Here is a 25,024-nt window from a genome sequence, read left to right on the forward strand (position 1 = left end):
CTACCGCCCGGCAGCCACTCAGGAGGCCGCCTTCTCCCGCCGCTCTGGTCAGCACCATGGCTCGCGACGTGGAGGCGCTGGACCTGCCGGCGTGGAGCAGGGTCTCAGGTCCGTCCCAGGGGCCCCAGTGCAGGTCAGTACCCTAGGGGCGATGGCCGTGGGGCGCCCCCCTCCATCCTGCGGTCGCTCTTCGGGGGGTCCACAGCCACCCCCTCCCTCCCCGGGCTGCTCTCCTCCTCGGGTCTCCTGGCGCGCGCATCTCTGCTTTCTCTCTCACCTCCCGAGCCTCGCGGCCGGGGGCTCGAAGAGGCCGGCTAGAGCGGAAAAAGTGCTCCAGGACACCAGGTTGAGACGCTCTCCGGACGTGCTCCGGCCGGGAGCTTGGAGACCAGGCGGAGGTGGGGAGTCGCGGCGGCGCCGGACGCCTGGCCACGCGCCCCTCTCCTCCAGGCGTACGCCCACCAGCCTGGTGACCCAGCCGCCGGCGCCGCCTGAGCGACCCCGCGACTCGGTGTGCCTGCTCTCCGACCCGGGTCCGCGGGCACCGGGCGGCTGGTGGAAGAGTGAGAGAGAGAGGAGCTAAGAGGAGGGGGCCCTCTAGGAGGGGTATGACTTCAGGGGAGGCGGTCCCGCAAAGCCGAAATGGAAAGTTTTGAAGGCGCAGGCATGGGCGGGCAGCCCTGTCCGTTTCCCCAGGCCAGGAAGCCAGAGGAAAGATCAGGTGTTTTTAGGTTAACCGTCAGAAGGCTCCTGATCTGTGTCTTTCTAGATATTGGACTCTGAAGAAATCCTCATCAAGTAGATGACTTTCCTGTTCTAGACTAGAGCTTTCTTGCTGCCTTGCTTATAGTAACTGCTTGCAGTTAGTTAAACCAGGCTGGGCTTTGCCTTCCGGAACAAACAGGCCTTTTCCTCAGGTGGGAGGGTTATAGTGTGGTTAACCCCAGTTCCTCTGCCTGCATGAAAAGGCGTACAGTTCAGACCCGGGGCTCTGCCAGGGGGCCTCACCTTCTTGGTCAGAGCTCCAGCCACCCAGCCGTGCAGCTGAGCTGGGAGGCGCGGACAAACAGGCCTTCGCTCCCCTTTTAATGATCGCAAAACAAATACAGTGGTAGGTCCTTAAATTTTCTTAAAATAGTGCGGAGACATTCCTGACTGTCCTGCGTGGCGCTCTCCATATTATTACAAATGAACTTAATGGTAGCAAGGAAAGCAGAAATCGTGGGGAGGATTTACTTCATCTCTGGTCGCTGCCCAGATAAGTATTTACCTAATTCCAAGTAACTCTGGTATGTATTTTTTTAGACTTTTACGGACCAATTTTGAAGTAGATGACAAAATTTTGGTGCAGCTTTTCTTGAAAACTTGATACCTGTGAATGTCATATCGAAATAATTGAGTATGCTTGAGCTTCCGAAATAATTGAGCTTCTGAGGTGGTACTAGTGGTTAAGAACCGGCCTGCCAAGGCAGAAGATGGTAGGTTTGTTCCCTGGGTTGGGAGGATCCTTTGGAGGAGGGCATGGCAACCCACTCCAGTATCCTTGAGAAGAATCCCCATGGACAGAGGAGTCTGGTGGGCTACAGTCCACAGGCTCATAAATGGTTGGAAACAGCTAAAGCAACTTTGTATGCACACATGTAATTTATAAACTATCTCTCTTAATGCTGAGTGTTTGTTTTTAATAAAGCATATGGATAGGAATTAAACAATGCTTCCATCTACCATAGCCATAAAATTCCTGTTGTAAACATAGAGAACAAGTTGATCCTGGGCTTATTTACTATCTTTTGCTTGGGCTGATGAACAGACTTATGCTTATGATGGGTATGTTGTGTATAATCTTTAATTCTTAAGTTCACTTTAGTTTTTTTCTTTAGCATATTTCCTTCAGGAATTAAATGGTTTTATCATGTCCAGTGAGCATCTTCAGAAACTCCCATTCTTAGAGAACACGCACCTGGGTGCGCACATAAATAGGTTTTGAAGGGATTCTAATTTGAAATATACACACATCTGGTTGTGCTGTACCAGTGGCACAGAGGATTTTGTTTCACCTCAAACAGAATGGAGGGTGCAGTCAGTAAGAAAGAGGTAGGAAAGGTTGTCTTATGGATGTTAGGATGCAAATTCTGATGTGTTATGTTAAGGGGATTAACTATATGGTTCTTGCAGAGGTGGGGTATGAACTTCACTCGTCAGAAGTGTGTGTCCACAGAGATGCTCATCATCTCTGTGACGCACTAACCACGCAGCACAAGTTTGGGGAAACCTGGTATCTCCTTCTGATCGAGGTTTTAGCTCATTTTCCTCTTCATACTTGAAGTGAAGTTAAACTCCATTACTGTGAACTCTCGTTTCTACTTTAGTATTGTTGCTCACTCACCCAGTCATGTCCAATTCTTTGTCAGCCTTTGGACTGTGACCTGCCAGGCTCCTCTGTCCATGGGATTTTTCAGGCAAGAATACTGGAGTGGGTTGCCATTTTATCCCAGGAGGAGGGATCTTCTCACCCCAGGGATTGAACCCAAGTCTTTTGCATCTCCTGCATTGCATATAGATTCTTTACCTGCTGAACCACTGGGGAAGCCTGCATTAGTAAACCTGCCATAAATCAGGCCCTGTGGTTTGGACCCTTTAAAAATAGGCACATTTCCCACACATCTCCTGACCATTTTCTTGCAGAGGACATCATAGTAGTGCAAATTTCTCCTGCACATAAAAGCTGGTAAATCCCAATGAAGAGTTTGAGGAGGCCACATGCTCCTCCTTTTCTCCCAAGGAGGGGCATATCAAAAGTGTTTTTAACAGTAAGATGATACATGTGAAATGTCTTAATGAAGCAAGTGGGAAGAATGGGGAGACAAGTAATGTACAAAGTGGCAGAGAATACAGAACTGAAAGTCAGGGCTGATCATATATGTCAACTAATCTCTTTGACTAGGTCTCTATCTGTGAAGTGAAACCTAGAATAAGATAGTTCTTCAAACAGTGGAAAAACAGGTCGGTTCTTGTGGCTACAATTTTTCTAGTGGCCAAAGAAAACCCTTTCAGCTCTGAAAGTTAAAAGTGGAATCTTCTTTGAGACTGGGCTGTTCTCTTTAGCTGAGGCTTGAAGTCCAAGCCCCACGTGTCTGTTCCTAAGAATGAGCTCAAAAAAAAAAAAAAAAAAAAAAAAAGAATGAGATCACCCTTCAGTGAGTTCTCACATCATGGGTTCTGAGCTTCATAGAGAAAAGTAGTTTTATTTCCAGACTTCATTTTCTCTATCACACTGCAATATTCTTCTCAGTACCAAATGTGTAAAGCCATATTTTGGTTTGTTTGCCTATTTGTTTGCTTTGGCAGTCATCCAGGGTGTTTTTCTTCCCACTTTCCCCAGCCTGCCTCCAGCTGGGCTTTTGCTCTGTTCTGAGCTTGGGCCCCACCTCCTTTTCCCTGTGTGAGGAGAACCTTGCAGATATGTTGCCCATAGATATTTATTCCCCCTCCACTGGGAAGACTGCTTCCTTTTTTCTCCTTTGAAGCTTGTGTTTTGTTATCTCCCCTGGAATACATCTAGTGATTTTAGCCTCAAACATTTATCAGATAAGAGTTGGTGACTAGTGAGGCTAAAGACTCTGGAAAATTGTCCTTGGTATAATTCCAGAAGACCCACAGTTTAAAGGGTGGGCTTAAAAAAAAAAAAATCCTATCACCTATAGCAACTAGAGGGAATCGCTAGAGATAGCGTGAATCTAGGGTCTCCTCAACTGTCATTGAGGTGGGCTTGTCCAAAGATAAGGTAAACTCATCCCATTGTTAGGGGAAAAATGAGAAATTATAACTTTGTTGTTGCTGTTTAGTCGTTGTGTCTGACTCTTTGTGACCTCATGGACTGTAGCCTAACAGATTCCTCTGTCCACAGGATTTCCCAGGCAAGAATTCTAGAGTGACTGGCCATTTCCTTCTCCAGGGCATCTTTCCAGTCCAGGGATCAAACCCGTGCCTCCCGCATTGGCAGGCAGATTCTTTACTTCTGAGCCACCAAGGAAGCCCAATTATAACTTTAGTTATAACTTTATTACTTCTTTTAATGTTCCTTCTCCTTAGGGAGTGTCATCAGCATGACCCTGTTATATCAAGCACTTACTGAAAATGTTAGAGAAAGCAAAATGTAGGCAATAGTGTAATTGCACTCATCTTTTCCAACTTTTACTGCATTTGGAATCCTGTATTGCTTAGAAATGGAGTTTTGCTTTGGTTTTCTCTCTGACATGGAGAGCTGATTCTTCAGGCTATGTTTTCAGAACACAAGTTCAGAACAAGCACTTTGAAAATGCCAAGCCCTAGTTTTGCTTTCCTGCTGACCTGAGGCAGCAAAGTGATGATAGGAGATGATTTTATGGGAACTTGGTGGCACAGTTGTCTTTAGGGAAATTCCTGAAAGTCGTAGCATGCTCATCTTTTATGGGTGACTCTACAGGAAAACGAAAAGCCCCTAGTCTTTTTTCTGGGTATTTCTCAGAATTAGAATGACCATGTCATTTTTGAGTTCTGTCCTGAGAAGGTAACTACGGTTTCTTTCTTTGACTTTTTTTTTAAACTCACTTTAATTGGGGTCCAACTACCCTAGAGCCTGAGCTATCTGGACATCTTTCTCTTTTTCTCTCTTCTGAGGTTAGCATATCTTGAGAAAATAAGTTCATTGTAGGAACTAGAGTGAAAAAACAAACAAACAAATCCATGTGGAAGTTTGGGATTGGGCTAAAATCTTCCATCTGCCAGATTTTCTAGGACATTCACCCTAGGGTCAGCATGATCATTGCTGTAGAAGCCCCGAATTTTAGTCTGCATTTCCTTCCCCTGATTCTCCTCCTCCTATCCACTGCTCCCAAACTAAGGGCAGGGAAATACTGGATTATCTGATATGTATTATTAGACTCTGTGAAATAGCTTATTTTAACTCAGAATGATAACTCGAGAATTCATGTTAATCACCCCAAATCAGGAAAATATGGAAAACTTGAAGAAGAAAATTAAGATTACCTATGATACTACTTCACAGAGATTACTAAAAAATTTTTTCTGGTTTATGCACTTTTAGACTTTTTAAATGTCTACATATAGCAGTAAATGTCCACATTTTTGGAAAAATGAGATCTCAACATATTTATTTTGTAACTTTGAAGAAATCTAACAGTATGTTGTAGACATCTGTAAGTCAATACAGAGTTACAAAGAGGTTTGCAGTGAATGTTTTTTGTAACCATGTTTTTGACTGGTTATTTAAACACTTGTAATATAAATCCATAGAGTTTTAATTCGAAGATCACAGATACTCTTCTGATCTCATTCTCTTCTACCGCCAAGTGTGCTTGTTTACATTTCCTTTCAGTAGATGGTGTGTGTGTGTGTGTATGTTATTGATAAATAAAATTGAAGATAGATTTTAACCATTGTGACTGTTAGTAAGTTTGTTGTTAAATGACTATTGGCCTGTTCCAATCCTTTATATGTAACAGGAAAAATGTTGAGTTGACCTTCCCTTATTAATAATTTGGAGCTCTCTACAGGTAATGGATAATAAGCTTTTGCCTGTTTAAATATAATGTAGACAATTTTTCCCCCCAGTATTTTTAATTTCTTAAAGTCATAAATTTTTGTGTTAAGATCTGTAAGTTATGTTCATTGGCTTCTGAACTTTCTCATAATTAGGCATGTTAAATTATATTTTAAAAAATTCTATCTTATGCTTCTATCAACTTTATTTTTCAAATGTGCCCAAGTTTTACCTTTGCATTTGGTTTGAGGGAGGACTCTAGCTTTTTCTCTCCCAGTGCATCACAAGTTTTCATAACAATTCATTGAATAATTCATTCTTTGGACGGACTTCAGGAATATTAATTGAAACAAAATAGTTTTTTTTTATCAGCAAACCAAGCAACTAAACTACCTAAAACCCTCTAATGTATCTTGGCTAAGATATTTTCAGTATAGTTTACATCTAATTTTTTGTATCAATTATTTTAGATTTTCTATTATATTTTTTATTTTATTTGTTGTTATTTTATTTTTGTTATTATTATTTGATCTTAATGGATGCTGGCCAAGGAAAAGTTCACACAATTAGGATTGTCATCTTTTTTCACTGACTCATTTCTTTTTTCCAAAAAATGTTCGCTGAGCATCTATCATGTGTTACATAGTCTGCTGTATGCTGGGAATATAGTCATAAGCAAGACTGGGTCTTCGTGAAGTTCTCTTGTAAGAAAGACCAAAACAAAGATTTCAAAGTCAATTATGAAGGAAATTAAGTGATGACAGAGGCTGTGGAGAAGTCCTATTTTAACAAAGTGATCAAGGAGCACACTCTGAAGATGTGTCGCTTGAGCTAAGAAGTGAAGGTGAGAGGATCTGAATGTGTGGCGCGTTGGGGGGATGGCAGTAGGGTAGGTGAAGTGCCAAGTGCACATGCCCAGAGCCGGGAGGGAGGTGAGGTGGGGTGGTGAGGAAGGGGAAGAGAGGGCATGGGAAGGAATGGGCAGGGAACTTTTAGGCCATGGCGAGAGGACTGGATTTTACTCTGAGAGCAGGGGGAAGCCACTACAGGGTAGAGGAGTGAGGTCTGCCTTACACCTTTAGAATTACTCCTCTGGCTACTATGTGGAAAATTGGGAAACCGGCATAGTTTTCTGGTGAGGGATGATGATGCTGGGATCAGGGAGTCTGCAGTGGGTGTAGAGAGAAGGGAGCCACTCCACGTTGTGTTTTGAAGGAAGACTTGCTCAAGTAGGTGTGAGGGTTGAAGAAGAGAGAAATCAAAGTGTGACTCTGGAGCAAAAGTTCCTGTACTTTACTGCATGTTAGAATCACCTGGAAAGCTTATCAAAATCTCCATGCCCAGTTTATACCTGTGTGTGTGCTAAGTTGCTTCATTTGTGTCTGACTCTTTGCGACCCTATGGACTGTAGCCCGCTAGGCTCCTCTGTGGATGGGATTCTCCAGGCAAGAATACTGGAGTGAGTTGCCATACCCGCCTCCAGGGGATGTTCCTGACCCAGGGATCGAACCTGCATCCCTTGTCTCCTGCACTGGCAGATGAGTTCTTTACCACTAGCTCCACCTGGCTTATACCTGGTCACCAATTAAATCAGAATGTCTTGGCACTGAAACCTTTAAAAAATCCCCAGATGATGACTGTGCAGCCCATGTGGAGGACCACTGACAGAATGAGGGTTTGCAGCTGAAACATCTGGATGAATGTGTGTAATCATGGCATTGAGCACATGTGCAAAGAAGAGGGTGGAGTGTTGGTAGGAGGAACCTCTTAGTCATGTGGGTGGAGTTTCAAGGAAGAGGTTGGCTAAGGGAGTCTGTTTGAGAGAGACATTTGCTGGAGATGTGAATGTGAAAGTCCACATCATGTAGATAGTATTTAAAGCCACAGGACTCCAAGAACTCTTCTGAAAGAGAGGATAGAAGAGCTGTGAGCTGTGTGTCCTGAGGCACTCTGGCATCTGGAAGTCAGAAGGAAGCGGAGCCAGTAAAGGAGACTCAGAGAAGCTCAGTAAGGGAGGGAGAAAACTAGGATGGTGGGGTGTCCTAGAAGTGGAGAGATGAAGTTGTTCCAGGTAGTCAGCTGGATCAAGTGCTGCTGAGCCACCAAACTGAGGCCTGAGAAGTGGCCATGGAATCTGCAGCAGGAGATGGTTCCCTCTGAGGGTGTGCAGAATGGAAACCCAGTGTTTGCTCTAGACAATCTGAAGCACAAAGGTACCTCGACAACATTAAATGCTGGGTTCATTCCATCACATGTCTCTATTTGTTTTTTCCTTCTAATTCCAATAACATGACCATTTAGAAGTCTCCTAAATTTATTGCATAGGGTGCTGTGGTCTGCCAAATTGTCACACTTTTAAATAAGAGAAATTATGTTGGAAACATTAGTTTATTTGAATATGCCGTTTTTTTCCCTTCATTCCTGACCATCTTATAGGCCATGGCTCTTTAAGAAATACTAACTTAGGGATCAAGAAGGAACACTGGAAGAGAATTCTTATGGGATTCTTGGATCTGATTCTTATTCTAAATTGGATTTTTATAGCTGGGGGCAAATTGCAACCCCTGGGCACGTTAGTTGCCTCATTTGTGAAATGAAGAAATGTGAACAGGTAATCTCTAAGGTAAGGAGTTCAAACTGGGTGCACATTAGAATCACTTGGGGAGCTTTTTAAAAGCCCCAATGCCTAGGCTGCATCCACACCAATCAGGCCAGAATCTCTGAGGGGAGAAGCGGGGTATCAGTACTTTTGAGGTGCCCCAGGTGACGTGGTGTAGAAACAATAATCTAGCTCTAATACTGAATTATACATGCATTTCTGCCCTCAAAATCAGGAAGAGGGGAGGAATGAATAGATAGTGGATGGCAACGAACAGTGTCTGTCCTGGGGGATCTCAGACTTCCTCACACAGGAAGGGATTGAAGGCTACTCTCCACAAAAATGAGGGAGTAAAGAAAGAGGTGTAGATGGAATCCAGGAAATGTGGAATCCAATTTGGGAAGGAGGCGAAGAGAATTTCCAGACTGATGGCCCCTGAGAAGGGATTAGAAAGCAACCCATGTAGCTGGAGGGTTTCTCTGGTGGCTCAGACGGTAAAGACTTTGCCTGCAGTGCAGGACAGCTGGGTTCGATTCCTTGGTTGGGAAGATCCCCTGGAGAAGGGAATGGCAACCCATTTCAGTATTCTTACCTGGAGAATCCCTTGGACAGAGGAGCCTGGTGGGCCCTAGTCCATGGCATTGCAAAGAGTTGGACTGAGCAACTAAAATATATGTAGTTGAAATAGGAGGATGAGGGCTATAGGAATGGTATCTCTGGAGAATAAGAGAATTGAAAGGATGCCCAGCTTGGTTGACTGTACTGAAAAGGAGCTGGCAGATTCATCAGCATTTGATGCTAAAGCCCTGGTTGGTATGTGGAAAACTAAGCAAATGAGGAAAAAGGCAAGTAACTCCAGAAAGAAAATTTTGTAAGTGAGAATGTAAAATCACAGTGTACTGATGGCTCAACTCTAAAGAGTATTTGCATATTCCCTTCATAAATTCTGAATGTTAATTTATCCAAAATTTTTATTAAAACTTAGTTGGGAAGATGAATGGGGAGGTAAACTGTGTATGTTGCCTGGTGGGGGGCAGCTATAAGAGCTATATCCTTATTTTCCTCAGTAGGATATAAATGGATAATATCCCAAAGAGAAAAAAATTATGGAATAATATTATTTAGAAATATTAAAGTAAATATCAACAACAAAAACCCAAATAAAAGTGGTTGTCCCTAAGGGCAGAACCAGGAATGTGGTTCATTGCAGTCCATTTAAAATTATGTGCACAATTAAGGTGAGGGGGAAAATGACAGTGGGACCAGATCCTGGAGAGCTACCGAGATGTCAGTTCCTGGAAGGCATCCTGGTAGTACTCTTCACTGTGATGAGGATGCAGGAAGAAGATAGATTTGGGAAATGAGCTACAGAGATGTCAGTTTCTGGAAGGCAGCCTGGTAGTATTGTTCACTGTGATGAGGATGCAGGAAGAAGGATAGATTTGGGAACTGGTTCACCCTGCTTCCCTTGCCCTGTCCTCTGTGACTAAGAGGTACTAGTTGTGAGTTAGCAAAAACATTTTTCTCATACTGCTGCATGATGCATGATATCTATATAGATATGATAGGAGAAGTGTTGCCTGTCAGTGTTATTTTCCATTTATTTGTTGGAGCCAGAGGAATAGACATCAATTTCTCTCAACATCAGCTGGAATAACAAAAGAGCAACCACCTCTCAGGTGGGGCTGCTGTTCTAAAACACTCGAGAAATCATCCCAAATATTTTTGATAACTTATCCCCATCAGTTAAAAGAACATCTACTCTCTCTGAATGGATATTTACTTATATATTGTATGTAAAACTCTTGAGAGTCCCTTGGACTGCAAGATCCCACCAGTCAATCCTAAAGGAAATCAGTTCTGAATATTCATTGAAAGAACTGATGCTGAAGCTGAAACTCCAATACTTTGGCCAGCTGATGTGAAGAACTGACTCATTTGGAAAGACCCTGATGCTGGGAAAGATTGAAGGTGGCAAGAGAAGGGGACGACAGTTGATGAGATGGATAATATCACTGACTCAATGGACATGAGTTTGAGTAAGCTCTGGGAATTGGTAATGGACAGGGAACCCTGGAGTGCTGCAGTCCATGGGGTCGCAAAGAGTTGGACACGACTGAGTGACTCAACTGAACTGAACTGAGAACCATATATACTATAAGACAGGTAAAATGAGCATTTTAAGGGGTGCAACTGATGAGGGTGTTAAAAAGTCACTGCTGGGTGAAGTGACTTTATGGTATGATTATCATATCATCATTATATAATGTCTTAGGGTACATTATATACACTTAGGGCCAAGTTCATCATGTAACAATAGTAGATTTTGTTAGCATTTTAAATACTCTCTTGATAAATCTATTTATTTCCCAACTTCTTTTCAGATCAGATTTTCATTTCATCTTTTTTTAAACTCATGGCCAACAAATGTTGTGTTAGGGAAATGTTAGCTCTCCCATTTTCTTGATGTAAATTTAGATTTACATTAGTTTTACAAGGAGTCTGATGTTTTGCAAGAATCTTATTCCCTTGCTCATTTTACGAGGATTAACTAAAGTGGATAATATGCTCCAACAAATGCTTAAGTGAACCCATATAAACCCTAAGTGGTGGGAATGTGCTGCAACCCAATTAGGGCGCCACCTGCTTTGGGAACCTGCACTCTCCCCCCATATTGCCTCCTGTACTTAAGCGAAATACATGCATCTGACTTTCTGACCATGTGAGGGTATCTTAGGTGTATAATTCATACACTGAAACTTGTAAATCTTAACTTCTCTTTGCTTGGTTAATACAGTTAGAAGCCCTAGCCCTGTCTTCTCCACTGTTATCCCAGTGGACGGTCTTGCATACCTGCTCCGTGTGTCTGCACCCCACTTTGGAGCTCACTGCAGTAGAAAACAAGCTTTCATACCTCTTTTTCAGTAGGGTAAGGGCCTTACAAGCTGGAAAGAAGTAGCAGTCTGAGCTGGTTAGCATATTCACTGAGAAAATTGTGCTCATGGGAACAAGGTACCATCGCTGAAACTGATATGTGCATTTTTTCAAGGCAAAGGTCAAAAGCCTTCACCGGTTCCTCAGGAGTTTACCATCCTAGCAAGGTTAAGAATTGCCGATAATTTGTTCTGATTTGTTATTTTTCAAAACTTCAAGCTTCCATCAACTCTTTTGGCTGTTGATTTGCTAAAGTTGGAATTACCCTTGGTCATATGATTGCCTGAAAATATGGTCATATGTATGCCCTATGTTTAAAACCCTTCACCTGCTGGAGAACTAGGGAAAATACACAAATTGAGAAGAATAGGGCAAGAAAGAGCCTTCAGAAATGTGGTTTAGAAAGCTTACACGTTTGCATTTTCCTTGCGATACCAGAATTTTTTAACCTAAGTATCATTAATAGTTTTCTGTATTTCTATCATTCTATCATTAGTTGATCATATTTGACTAATACTAGCTTCCCAGGTGGCTCAGTAGTAAAGAATCCTCCTGCCAATGCCAGAGATGCAGAAGACATGGGTTCGATCCCTGAGTCAGGAAGACCATCTGGAGGAGGAAATGGCAACCCACTCCAGTGTTCTTACCTGGAGAATCCCAGGGATGGGGTTGCACAGAGTTGGACACGACTGAAGTGACCTAGCAGCAGGAGTAGCGCAGTTATTCTCTAAGTGTGTGTTCAGTTGCTCTGTCGTGTCCAACTCTTTTGCTGCCCCATGGACTATAGCCTGCCAGGCTCCTCTCTCCATAGGATTTTTCAGGCAAGAATACTGCAATGGGTTGCATTTCCTTCTCCAGGAAATCTTCACCTCCCCAGGGATTGAACCCATGTCTCCTTCACTGGCAGGCAGATTTTGTACTGCTGAACCATCAGGGAAGCCCTGTTGTCTACCTCAGTGAAAAACGTCGGGAAGGATACAGGAGTGTAAATAATTTAACACCACGAGCAATCCCCATGACATGATCTGGTTCTTTGCCCTTTTTTTTCCTTGCCCAAAGCTTATCTTCTTTAATTAGTTTTCTTAGTTTAATATTAGTGTCATTACCATTTCTTGAACATTTAGTGGCCATATTAATTGAAACCAGCAGCTAGAAGAATTACTTGAAGCCTCTTGGAGTAATTGGGTTGCATCAGTTTCCTTTTGTCTGTTCCAGAGCCCTCAGTGCTTACTTCAATTTGAGCACTTAACACAGTTTATTTTTATCTCTTCACATTTTACTCTTATCTCATCACACTTCTCCCTTCCACTGGACTGAGCTCCTGGAAGGCAGGAAAATGTCTGTGGCAGAGCTTGGCTCACAGGTATTTACCGAGCACTTGACCTGCTGCCCCTGTATTTCCACCACTGTTTTCCAGAAAGCAACCTCCTCTTTCTTCAGTACGGGGTTTCTCACACTCGAGGCCAGGGCTATGTTCTAAGGAGGAGTTTCCATGCCTTATTCTCAAGGTGCTATCACAACTTTTCAGATGCCCTTTTCATTTTATTAAGTGAAAAGACATTGTGACTCATCAGGATGAATACGTTACTGCATGGAGCCTCTGAAGTGATGGTGGTTAACGCTAAAGCCCACAAGGCTTCCACAGGCGTCTTCTCAGGGGTCTGAAGGTTCCTGTTGGAGGCTGTGGCTCTCAGGCACAGTTAAGATGCCACCTTATTCTTAGAAATGCCTCCCTCAGTGCTTCTTGTCAAGAGCCCTGTAGCATCTACCACTCCGTGTATTAGGACACGTAATGGGATTCCTTCTCTGGCTTTCTCCCTTGCTTCCATAATACAATTTTTTTTTCTTTTGAAAAAATTTATTATTTAACTGGAGGATAATTGCTTTACAATATTGTGTTGGCTTCTGCCATACAACAATGTGAATCAACCATAAGTATATATATATGTCCTCTTGAACCTTCCCCCACCCACCCCCCACCCCATCCCACCCTCTAGGTTGGCACAAAGTACTGGGTTGAGCTCCCTGTGTTGTAGAGCAACTTCCCATTGGCTCTCTGTTTTACACCTGGTAATGTATTAATATATGTTTCAGTTCTGCTCTCTAAGGTCCTCCCACTCTCTCCTTTCCTACCTTGCTGCGTCCAAAGTCTGTTCTCTGTGTCTGCATCTCTATTTCTGTCCTGCAGATAAGTTCATCAGTACCATTTTTCTAGATTCCATATGGTGCAACATCCATTGAGCTAATTGATTGCTTACATATTTGTGTTAACGAGTCTGTCTCTCCTATTGGATGCTGAACATCTGGGCTTCAGGGAACCTACTTATCTTTATGTCCTCAGCACCCAGTACAGTCGCTCAGCACTGCAAGTGCTCAGTAATTTGGTTAGATGGAATCAGGAGGTAACTATAGCAGGTGCAGGGAAAACACATTTTATTTTATTTTATTTTTTTAGTAGAAAAATCAATTTAATAGAAGAAAATTAATTTCATTGGCAAATCTTTCAGGAAAGCAATTGATCCATAAAGTGGAAAAACATTTTAAAATCTTCTTATACTTTTGAAATGAGACTCATTTTGGTCAATGATTTTTCATTTCTAAAAGTTTTTTTTTTCATTTTTCCCAAGTTTTTCTTACAGACATTTTAACCCATGTGTTTTTAAATGTGATAAGCATAGTTGTTTTTTAGCCTGTGTCTGATTCTGATATGCTTGGCTGTGTTTCTGCTGTTTCTAAGATGACTGTTTCATGCTACTTGGTTTCCTCATGGGCCTGGTATGTTTTAGTACCTGTTGGTCCATGTGTTTTATAAGCTATTTGCTGGAGCTCCCCAAGTTCCAGGATGAGCATCTAGAGAGGTCTACATGTGTTTGCTAAGAAAGGCAGGGCAATTCCAGTCTGAAGTCCCCTGAACCAAGCAAGCTGACAGTTTGGTTTGACCCAGTGCCTGGGTCACCCAGGCACGAGGCTCGAAGGATTGGGTTGTGACCCCCATTTCTCAGTATGGGTCCCTGCCCTCCTCTCAGTCTTCCTCTCTCCTTCCCTCCACCCCTCCCTCCCAACTTCCTTCCTTCTTCCCCTCTTCTTTCCAGCAAAATAAACTGGCCTATTAGTTCTGGAAATAGGAGGTCTAAAAATCAACTTAAAAATAGAAAATCACTAGCAACCGAGTATAAGCCTTAAAAAATCTTAAAATAACTCTTAAAATAGTCTTTTTTTTTTGGAGCATCTCTTTTTTTAAAGCTTCTTTTAAATTTGTTAGTCATGCTACATAAGTCATAAGTCAATATAAAATATTACAATATTTCAGGTGAAAAGATCCCCAAGAATGACCCCCAATTATGAAAAGTTTCTGAGAAATGAGTAGCTTGAATGATGGCTAAACTTAATAGAATTTGTTTATTAAACTTGCCATCAAGACATTTCTTGTTTCAAGAAACAGAAATTGAACTTGAGTCAGTTCAGTTCAGTCGCTCAGTTGTGTCCGACTCTTTGCGACCCCATGAGTCGCAAAGCACACCAGGCCTCCCTGTCCATCACCAACTCCCGGAGTCTACTCAAACCCATGTCCATGGAGTCGGTGATGCCATCCAACCATCTCATCCTGTCATCCCCTTCTCCTCCTGCCCCCAATCCGTCCCAGCATCAGGGTCTTTTCCAATGAGTCAACTCTTCGCATGAGGTGGCCAAAGTACTGGAGTTTTAGTTTCAGCATCAGTCCTTCCAATGAACACCCAGGACTGATCTCCTTCAGGATGGACTGGGTGGATCTCCTTGCAGTCCAAGGGACTCTCAAGAGTCTTCTCCAACACCATAGTTCAAAAGCATCAATTTTCGGTGCTCAGCTTTCTTCACAGTCCAACTCTCACATCCATACATGACTTAAACAGGCCTAAATCCCAAATTTGTTGGCTCAGTTTGAAAGTCTTGGAATGATGGCTTCAGGCACCGCTGGCTCCAGGAACGCAAACACTGTCGTTAGGCAATCTTGTTGGTTCTTTGTTAGCTCCACTCCTTGGCAAGCCCTTCTATGATGGCTTCCAGGAAAGGTGGTTAAAATGGCTTCTAGGAATTCTAGACTCAGTCTATGCTTTAGGTCTGTGATCCCCAGAGTTTGCTAATTATGCATTCAACAGTAAATTTTAAGCACATATCCCCAATGTGTATATATTTGTTTATATTAATAAAATATATGCTACTATATTGCCACTGTTATTTTATATATTGTCAGTAGAGCTCAATTTTCTTGTTTTTAAGATGAAGAATAAAATAGAAGTACTAATGTTTTCTGTTCTCCCAATGGATGTTTTGCACAGCCCACTTTAGGGACTACTTCGTGGAAAGACCACATCTCTTTCATTGGTTATAATTACAGTCCTGTGTCCACATCTCATTGGTTCTTTTTGGCCTAGGTTCAGTCATGTGCCCGTTTCTGAGTTCAGAGTCCTTGAAATAGTAAAAACAAAATTTTTCTAGTGTATGAGATGCCAGAAATATCTGACTAGGCATAAATAGAGAGATGATATTTTAACTTTAAAGTGATTTATAGTTTGGAATCTTATAATCACTGAGGCTCCATGGTTCAGTCATGTCTGACTCTTTGCGACCCCATGCACTGTAGCCCACCAGGCTCCTCTTTCCATGGAATTTTCCAGGCAAGAATATTGGAATGGGTTGCCATTTCCTGCTCCAAGTATGCAGATCTTTCTGACCCAGAGATTGAACCTGCATCTCTTGTACCTCCTGCCGTAGCAAGCAGATTCTTTCCACTGTGCCATCTGGGAACCCCCATAATCACTGCTCTATCATGCAAGATACACAGTCTTTTCAGAACAGAGTTACAAAACAGAGATTCTCTATTTCCATAACAATTTAATTCTAGTTCAGTTCAGTTCAGTTCAGTCACTCAGTCGTGTCCTACTCTTTGTGACCCCATGAATCGCAGCACACTAGGCCTCCCTGTCCATCATCAACTCCCGGAGTTTACTCAAACCCATGTCCATCGAGTTGGTGATGCCATCCAGCCATCTCTTAATTCTAGTAGTCTGTGCTAAATTTCTGGGGTTTCAAACCTAGAATATCATGAAAGTATCCCGTTTAGTTTTTGTTAATACTCTAGTAACATGTGAATGGTATATATTAAGATGTTGTAATTGACAAGTCTTGCAAATAAAATCCTATTTTTATGATTTTGATAGTGGCCATTTGGACCAAGATGGATAGCTATATGTAACAGCAAGTGATAGAGGATCCTGAATCATTGTCAGATTTCTAAAGTGAAAAGGATTTCACTGGTTGGAGAGAGTTTTGCTTTAAGAAATGGTAAAACATGTGAATGGAAAGTATTCTTCAGGAAATTTCAGGCTGTTCAGTGTATTTAAAAATTGACCTTCTTTGGCAGAGATGCAATGGCTCATCTTGATTCTGAGGTGAAAGAAGAATGTCTGAGAGAAGACCTGAGGTTTTACTTCATGAACCCTTGTGAAAAGTTCCGAGCCAGACAACAGATTCCATGGAAAATGGGTTTGCAGATTTTGAAGATAGTCATGGTCACCACACAGGTAAATGATATTATCAGTTCATTTGTTTTTTGTTCTTACCCCAAGTTGAAACTGTTTTTCCATGTTCTGCCACTTGACTTTTGTCCTGAAAAGGCCACACACTCATGTTCATAAACCTCTAAAATTATGTTGACTCTGGAGGGCAGGTGGTAGGTTGAAGTTCAGTTTAGATGACGACTTTGTTTTAGTAAGGGACTCTGAGGTCATCTCTCACGGGTTCTGTAAATAGAGACAGTGTTAGATCTGAAGTGGGGTAGGGTTTCTATAGCTGAATGAGGCACAAGGCTGGTGAAGGCTGCCTGGTCCAAAGTGATCTGTGTTCTTGAAATCTTTCATTTTTCTTCAGATATATCTTATTTAAATATACTTTTGAAGTCTGCACTTTGAACCATTTTGATTTTGGGTTTACAGAGTGCTAATGCTAAGTTTTCTTTTCATCAGTAGCTAAATGCTTAAGTAAACACTCCCCAACCTTACCCACTCCCCTCCTACCTCCCCAGGCAGGCCTGGGTAAGGCGGGGGAGTATTTGCTTAGGCACTTAGGAGTGTATCAGGAGTGTATAAAGGGTGCATTGGGACTTTTTGCCTAAATTGATATTGTTAAGTATTTTATTATCAATATCACAACAGTCACCCAAGTTGTCACCTAGTTTTTGGGCCTGAACCAGTTTTAGGGAGGCTTCTCTGTATATGATTACATTTGAAATGTATGTCCTTTAAAAAACAGTACTGATTTGGAATATTAGGCTCCATGGGCAAATAATCATTCTGTCATCAGTGTAAAAGTGTTTTTAAAGATGTGATTTCTGGAACACAAAAATAAATAGCTTCCTAAAAATAGCTCCATATGCTTTAGAAATGAGAGAGGCAGTTCCTGCCATAACTGAAGTTGCATCTTTATTCTTTGTTCATAAAGAGATCTTGTTACTACGTGACATGCCGCACCAGCTCATCACATTTTAGGGTAAGCAAGCTACTTCCAAAGAAACAAAGGTGAGAGGCAGGGTCACTCTTAAATGTACATGCTTAGATTTTTTTTCTTGAAAATTTTTTTTCATTTTAATTCTTGGTTTTGAAGTTTTAATTTTGGAAGCCTATAAAGCAGTGCATTGTTAGTATTACTTAAAAGAAAAAATAATGTCCCCTTTTGCTATTTGGTTTATTTTAATTTTCCCCCAACTACTTCTCTTGCCAAACTAGCTTTCAAGTTTTTGATCTATTATTATTATTAATATTCTAACTCACCTAGGCATAAAAGATCATCACCCTCTTAGACTTAGCATTTTGGTCCTGATAGCTACTGAATTGCATGGATTCATCCTTTAAAACTGCATCTCCGTATGTTTTGCCATATTCACTTCTTGTCTCCAGCATAGACTCTTACCTTGTTAGTTAATTTAAAATATTGACGTGTATGAAGCACCTCATATGCTCTGCACTGTCTTGGGAATATAGCTGTGAATGTGTTACCCCTGCTGACAGCTCACACAGAGCCTAGCAGTTCCATGTGCTAGGCACAGTAAGTGCTTTATGTGCGTTATCTCATTTCGGCCTCACTGGACTCCGTGAGTTAGGTTCAATTTTTACTCCCTTTGAATAGAAGAGAATACCGAGCCAAAGAGAGTTGAGTAATTTGCATGTGGCCATTCAGCCAGGAGGGGCTTCCCAGATGGCGCTAGTGGTAAAGAATCCTCCTGCTGATGCAGGAGACGTAAGAGATGTAGGTTCAATCCCTGGATCAGGAAGATACCCTGGAGTAAGGAACGACAACCCACTTCAGTATTCTTGCCTGGAGAATCCCATGGACAGAGGAACCTGGCGGGCTACAGTCCATGGGGTTGCAAAGAGTTGGACATGACTGAAGCAACTTAGCACGCATACATTCAGCCAGGAAGAGGCAGAGTCAGGGTTGGAGCCCTGGTAGTCTGGCTCTAGAGTCTGCACTCTTTTTCTCATATTGTTTCTTTCCCCATGTAGATCCTCAGAGTTTGCCCTTGAGAAGTACACATAAGTTAACCAGGCTGCTTCTGGAATTCATCTTATGCCTACCTTTCTTATCTCCAAACCTACCAGTCCATTCAATACTCATGTTAGATTAATTTTTCTTAGAATGCTTTTATGGTATCTCTTCTTCTCAGAATCTCCTGTGGAACTGTATTTCCCATAGGTCTAAATTTTGACTCTGTGGCCTGGAATTCACAGATTTCCATAGTCTCTCCTTCAACTTGCCTTTCCAACAGGTTTTCATTTCCTGTTTCTTCCCCATGTCCCAGCCAGATGGACACACTCAATGATTCTGGCCCCTGCCTTGTTTTTCCTCCGAGAACAGAGGGCCTCTTTTCTCCCTCATCTTTCAGCTGCTATTTGAAGTCCACCTCCCCTACCAGCCTTGCCTGATCACTCAACGTGTGGTTTTTCTTGGTTCACTAGTACCCTGTGCTGGCTACATCACTACTTTCACTTTTAATAAAATATTTCTGGGACTTGATCATTTACTTTTTGGGTGGGTCTGCCCTTTTTGGGTGGGTCTACCCTACCTCCCGTAATAAAACTGAGGTGGTTAAACTTGTATTTCCCTGTAGGGTCATTCTAATAAATTTTGCTACTTGGGTGATATATAATTGGAATGGAATTCTTGAATATCTTTCTTTCCTTCAAATCCCACTTTCCCCTCCTCTTCTTTTTCTGTCTCTTTTAGCATTCCGTTCTCAAGTCTAATGGAATGGGTGGTGTTTTGTCAAGGTTGATGGGAAAGAAACATCTTTTAAAAGACATTCCTACTCTGCATTCTGCAGTAATTTATAATCTCAAGAGAGGTGTCTACATTCTTTTGCTAGATCTGCTCTTTTCTTCCCGTATTCTTTGTATATTATTAGAGTGGTATCTTGTTTTTACCTGGCACAGAATATTTTCTCCTCCATTGATTTCATAATCAGGTCTTAAATTCACAATTTTTGCCAGGCTGCACTTAATGTGTGATTATTTTTCTGTTTTATAGTTTCAGCAAATCTTAAAATCTAGTTAGTGGGTCTAGAATGAATATTTTTGTCATTCCTTTCTTAAAAATAAATCATTTGACCAGTCCTTCATCATCTCTTCACCCTTGCTCTGTAGCGGACCAGCCCTCCATCATCTCTTCACTCTTGCTCTGTAGCATATGTTTAATTCTGCCATAGTAGGAAGGGGACCTCAGGATCTCCTCCCCAGGGTTTCTCTCTAGTGAGATGCTTGGGGAATCCTACCTGGACCTGGTTTGAGGCTATATATATGGATCTTGACTTGTTCTATGAATAATAGTAGGGAGGGAATTTCTTGTTCTTGATGCCAGATGGGGGTGGGTCCAAGCAGAGATTATACCTCCATATTCTCTTATTCCCAAAGTTGAGGTAATGGTCTTTGAATCTAAATAAGGTGGTGTTGGTGTTAATTGCTCAGTCGTGTCTGACTCTTTGCAACCCCATGGACTATAGCCGGCCAGGCTCTTCTGTCCATGAGATTCTCCAGGCAGGAATACTGAGGTGGGTTGCCATTTCCTACTCCAGGGAAATAAGATGGAAGCTGAAAATATCAGCACATTGAATGCTGCTGTGTTCATCAAGTTATTGACTCCCCATTTACTTTTTGGGTTTCTTTAGCCTAACTATGAGTGTGGGAAGAGGGACTCTCATGTCCCCTCTTCTAGAGTTAAGTTGGCAGCTTTTCAGTTTGAGAGGTTGTATGGCCAAGTGGTCAAGAGAACTAACAGGTGAGTCAAACAGACTTGCTGTCACACTTCTAGCTGTTTCAACCTGGAAAAAGTACCCAACTTCAGGTTGCAAGTATATAAAATGAGATGGACAGACTCAGTACTTGACTCTGACATTGTGATGGCCACTATTCCAGGTCCTGAATATATGTGCATGTGTATGTGTGCTGAGTTGTGTCCAACTCTTTGTGACTCCCATGCACCGTACCCACCAGGAATTTTCCATGGAATTCTCCAGGCAAGAATACTGGAGTGGGTTGCCATTCCCTACTCCAGGGGATCTGCCTGACCCAGGGATGAAACCTGAGTCTCCTGTGACTCCTTCACTGGCAGGTGGATTCTTTACCACTAGCACCACCTGGGAAGCCCATTCATTTGTGTATCAGTACGTAATAAAACCCCCAATCATGGTATATTGGTCCCTTGGTTTACTTTTTTAGCTTTCCTTTTCTAGCATTTCCTTGCAGGCACCACTGATAGACATCACGCGCTTGAAAGAACTTTAGCCTTTGGTTGCTTGATTTTCAGCACAGGTTGGATGTTGTGGGACTTCTTATCTATCTTCCTTAGAACAGCTGGGTTTAGCAATTGCTCAGTCTTTTGACTTGGTATTTGAGGAATGTGATCTGGTGAGGCTCAGATGCTAAAGAGTGTCATCTGTGTACATTCTTCAACAACAGTTGCAGTTCTGGAAAGTTAGCACCTAGATTCTTTCCTTGAAAGGGAGGCCCAAAATCAGAATTTTCTGCAGATGAAAATCACGCAGCATAACAGAAGTGACTTTGGAGTTAGACGTGGCTTTCATTCTAGTTTGGTGACATGGGCAGTGTAATGAGAGAAAATCTCAGTTTTTACATATGTAAAGTGGGGTTAACAGAAGTAACATTTTCATAGGGTGGTTGTGTTAGTAAATGAGATATTGCAGGTAAAGCAGTTAGTACAGTGCCTGGAGAATACTTGATAAAAAGTGATAACTATTTTACATTATTTAGCCTTTTAAAAAAGTCAGACAAAATTTGAAAACTAAAAAACATAAATCACTAAAGGGAGTATGTAAGTTTGCGTGTGCAAATTAGCATCTGTTCATCGGAAAGGTCTAGTAATTAAACCATGGAGTGACAGCAGGTAACACAAATATCAAGGTCATCTTGTTGAATTTGCTGGTTTCACATGACAACAGAGTCCCAAATTGTTTTGGTGACTTTAGCAGGGTAAAGGTTTGGGGCGAATTTTCTGGACTCTCACTGTCTTAGAAAGCAGATGAGGAGATAAAGTGGGGAGATAGAGAAGAGTGTGTGGGCCAGGGTTTATAAAGGTGTGACTTCTACAGTTACGTGTGTGTGCATGAGAGAGAAAGAGAAGCAGAGCACTTGTGAGACTGTATGTATGAAAAAGGGTATGTGAGATAGTACTTATGGGAGTGTGAGAGCCAGTGTGCAAGAGTGTGAGAGTGTCCATTTGCGTGTGAGTGGAGAGAGAGGCTGTGTGTGTGTGGAATGTCTTGGGTTTGGGGGTAAACATTTAGTGCCTGCTAATTTCCCCTCCTTATTAGATTCTAAGAGGAAAACTTTAAGGCAGAAAGAATACACTCAATCCTGTTGAAGAGAGCCTTTGGCATCTAACCCTGTGCTATGATACAGTTTAAGGGGAGTAAGTAGAAGTTCTATTACAAGAAGATGGGTGCTTGGTGACAATGAGTGTGTTTGGCATCACAGAGGTAGAGGGAGCCCTGTTATTCTGTGTGGTGCTTTGATGCTGTGGATCTTGGAGGCAGGAACTCTTAGGTGTAAATCTTATGTGAGTTCTTGCAGAGCTAGAGGAATTGAATTCCTTTGATGACAATTACCTCTTAGCCGGAGGAAGTATTATATCGGCCACTTTCAAAAATGTTTTTAAAAAGTCGCATGCCAAACACTTAGGATTTTTAAAAATGTTTGCAATTTCTAAATGTCAGATCATTTGGATTTGACTATCAAACAGTAAAGCACGAGAATTAGTGGTTTACTAAGTATGGTTGAACATAGCAGGCTTGAACCACACAGATTCACCTTTACATAGACAGAGATATATTTCAGTAGTAAATACAACAGTGCTACACAGTCCATGATCCACAGTTGGTTGAGTCCTTGAACCCTCAGGGTGGACTATAAATCATACTTAGATTAATCCCTATATTGTTCAAGGGTCAGATGTACATCAATTTTGAAAACCATTAATTTGAAATGCAAGTATAAGAAAAATGGATTCAAATTAGATAACCAAGGACCTACTGTATGTCATAGGAAAATATACTCAATATCTTGTGATAACCTATAATGGAAGAGAATATAAAAAATAATGTATATATTTATATAGATGTGTAATTGAATCACTTTGCTGTACATCTGAAACTATTACAACATTGTAAATCAATTATATTCAATAAAAATTTTAAAAAGAAATAAATAGCATATCTATTTTAAAAAAAGAAAAATGGATTTAGGCTTAACTTTGAATTTCTCCTTTCTCTTCTCCTCTGTCATTAAAGGCCAGTAAGGGTATTAGTCATTGAGAGTGGTCACTTCTAATTTTATGCTACTTCAAGTTGCTAATGTAGCTTGATGAGGTTGTTTCTAGGGGGAAGAATTCTTGTCTTTTGACATTGATGTGATTAACAAAAACCAAAGCAGTGAGATTTTTCTTGCTGATGTTTATAGGTGAGGGTTAATGATAGTAAGAAGGCATTTGCCATCCCTTGAAAGTGGTAAAATACATATATTTCTATTTGATTTTCTTTCCTAGCTTGTTCGTTTTGGTTTAAGTAACCAGCTGGTCGTTGCTTTCAAAGAAGAAAACACTGCTGCTTTTAAGCACCTGTTTTTGAAAGGATATTCTGGTTCAGATGAAGATGATTACAGCTGCAGTGTATATACCCAAGAGGACACATATGACAGCATCTTTTTTGCTATTAATCAGGCAAGTCTTTTGTTGCGAATTATTAATACCTAAACTTGAAGAATATATTGATACCTGACCTTGACCTTGACCTGCTGTCTTAGCAAAAAAAAAAAATTATATGTATATTCTGGTATATATAACATATTAAGATATGTAACATATTCTGATTTAAATTTTGCATAGTCTGCCAAAAAGTGTTTATTGTTATTTCTGTAGCTACATTTCCATACAATAGATTTTGCCAATTTAAATTTTTATTTTTTAAGATTTATATTTGTATTTACCCCTTCCTACCCACTTCTATTGGGAGATTACTTTATCCCAGATCAAATAGCCAAATAGCTAAAAACAGGCTTACATTCTCAGAAGGTTTGAGGAATGAGAGACCAAATCTAAGATTCTAAGTCTCAATTTTGGTGTTTTAGCATTAATAAGCCTAGCTGAACCCTAAGAATATGGAGTAGGATATGACATATCTAGACAGTATTGAGAAACCAGATTGGTAGGCCTGAAGAAAGTATTTAAAGGAGAGAAATACTTATTCTTTCTTGTTCATTCATTCATTCATCCATTTACTCAGTCCATAAATATTTTGGTACCTGATATGTACCAGGTACTGTTCAACACACTGGGGATACATCGTGAATAAGAGAGACAAAACCCGTGTCCTTATAGAACTTAATTCTAGAGGCGAGAGCCAGGCAAATGAAAAGAAGTGAAATAGTACTAAATGCTGATTCCTTGAAAACACCACTCCACCAAAAACAAACAAACAAAACAAAATATATTGAGAACAAAACTAAATTCACTGCTAACAGTAGTAACAGAGGTGCTCCCTTGATTATTTTCCGTAGGGTGCAGAGTGCAAGCTCCGGATACAGATTTTGAGGTCTGGTTTAAGGCAGATCTTTCAGTGTGAGGGGAGCTTGATAAGAATTGGGTAAAGGTCATCATATAATAGTTTAGGATTGGTGGATATAGCAATCCTATATCCCCAAACCCCTGTGAGCGTTTGGGGAGGTATTCAAAGTCTTGGAAGTTGTTAGACTGAATCTTCAAACCTGTCATTTGTTTGAGGTTTTTCAATGTTTCTGAAATAAACAATACAGTTATTGTTTTTAAGTTCCTGGGGAAAAGTTTCCTGGAATAATAAATCCATGTTAATAAAGACTCTTGTTCAGTCGCTAAGTTGTACCTGACTCTTTGCAACCCCATGAACTGCAGCACACCAGGCTTCCCTGTCCTTCACCTATCTCCTGGAGTTTGCTCAAATTCTTTTCCATTGAGTCGGTGACACCATCTCATCCTTTGTCACCCCCTTCTCCTCCTGCCCTCAATCTTTCTCAGTATCAGGGTCTTTTCCAGTGAGTTGGCTCTTCACATCAGGTGGCCAAAGTACTGAAACTTCAGTTTCAGCATCAGTCCTTCCAGTGAATATTCAGGGTTGATTTCCTTTAGGATTGACTGGTTTGGTCTCGGTGTTGTCCAAGTGACTCTCAAGAGTCTTCTCCAAGACCACAATTCAAAAACACCAGTTCTTTGGTGAGATGGGGGCCGGTAAAACCCTGTTAGTGCAGATAGGCAGATGGGAAAGCTGTGTTAACGTAAGCTGCGGGTGCAGATGGCTTGGGTCCTCAGAGGTATGTGGAAAATGATAAGTGGAATAAAGCAGGCGAGGAGACTGGACTGCCTGTTGATGCCTGTAT

At 41.4% G+C, this 25,024-nt stretch overlaps 1 protein-coding gene across 3 annotated transcripts in view; it reads left to right on the plus strand.

Moving 5' to 3' along the window:
* The window catches only part of MCOLN2 (mucolipin TRP cation channel 2), a 60,463-nt gene continuing 35,439 nt past the window's right edge, over window positions 1-25,024 (plus strand). Inside the window, exons 1-3 of one of the 3 annotated variants that reach the window (XM_020891319.2) lie at window positions 1-133; window positions 16,477-16,636; window positions 23,163-23,336. In XM_020891319.2, coding sequence (XP_020746978.1) covers window positions 57-133; window positions 16,477-16,636; window positions 23,163-23,336 — 411 coding nt within the window. In that variant the 5' untranslated portion in view covers window positions 1-56. Of the gene's footprint in view, window positions 134-967; window positions 1,112-1,504; window positions 6,387-16,476; window positions 16,637-23,162; window positions 23,337-25,024 lie in introns of those variants that run through there. The other 2 variants (XM_070467820.1, XM_020891321.2) reach the window with 2 other exon arrangements.

The sequence above is a fragment of the Odocoileus virginianus genome, chromosome 5 (assembly GCF_023699985.2).
Source record: "Odocoileus virginianus isolate 20LAN1187 ecotype Illinois chromosome 5, Ovbor_1.2, whole genome shotgun sequence".
In the NCBI taxonomy this organism is placed as follows: Eukaryota; Metazoa; Chordata; class Mammalia; order Artiodactyla; family Cervidae; genus Odocoileus; species Odocoileus virginianus.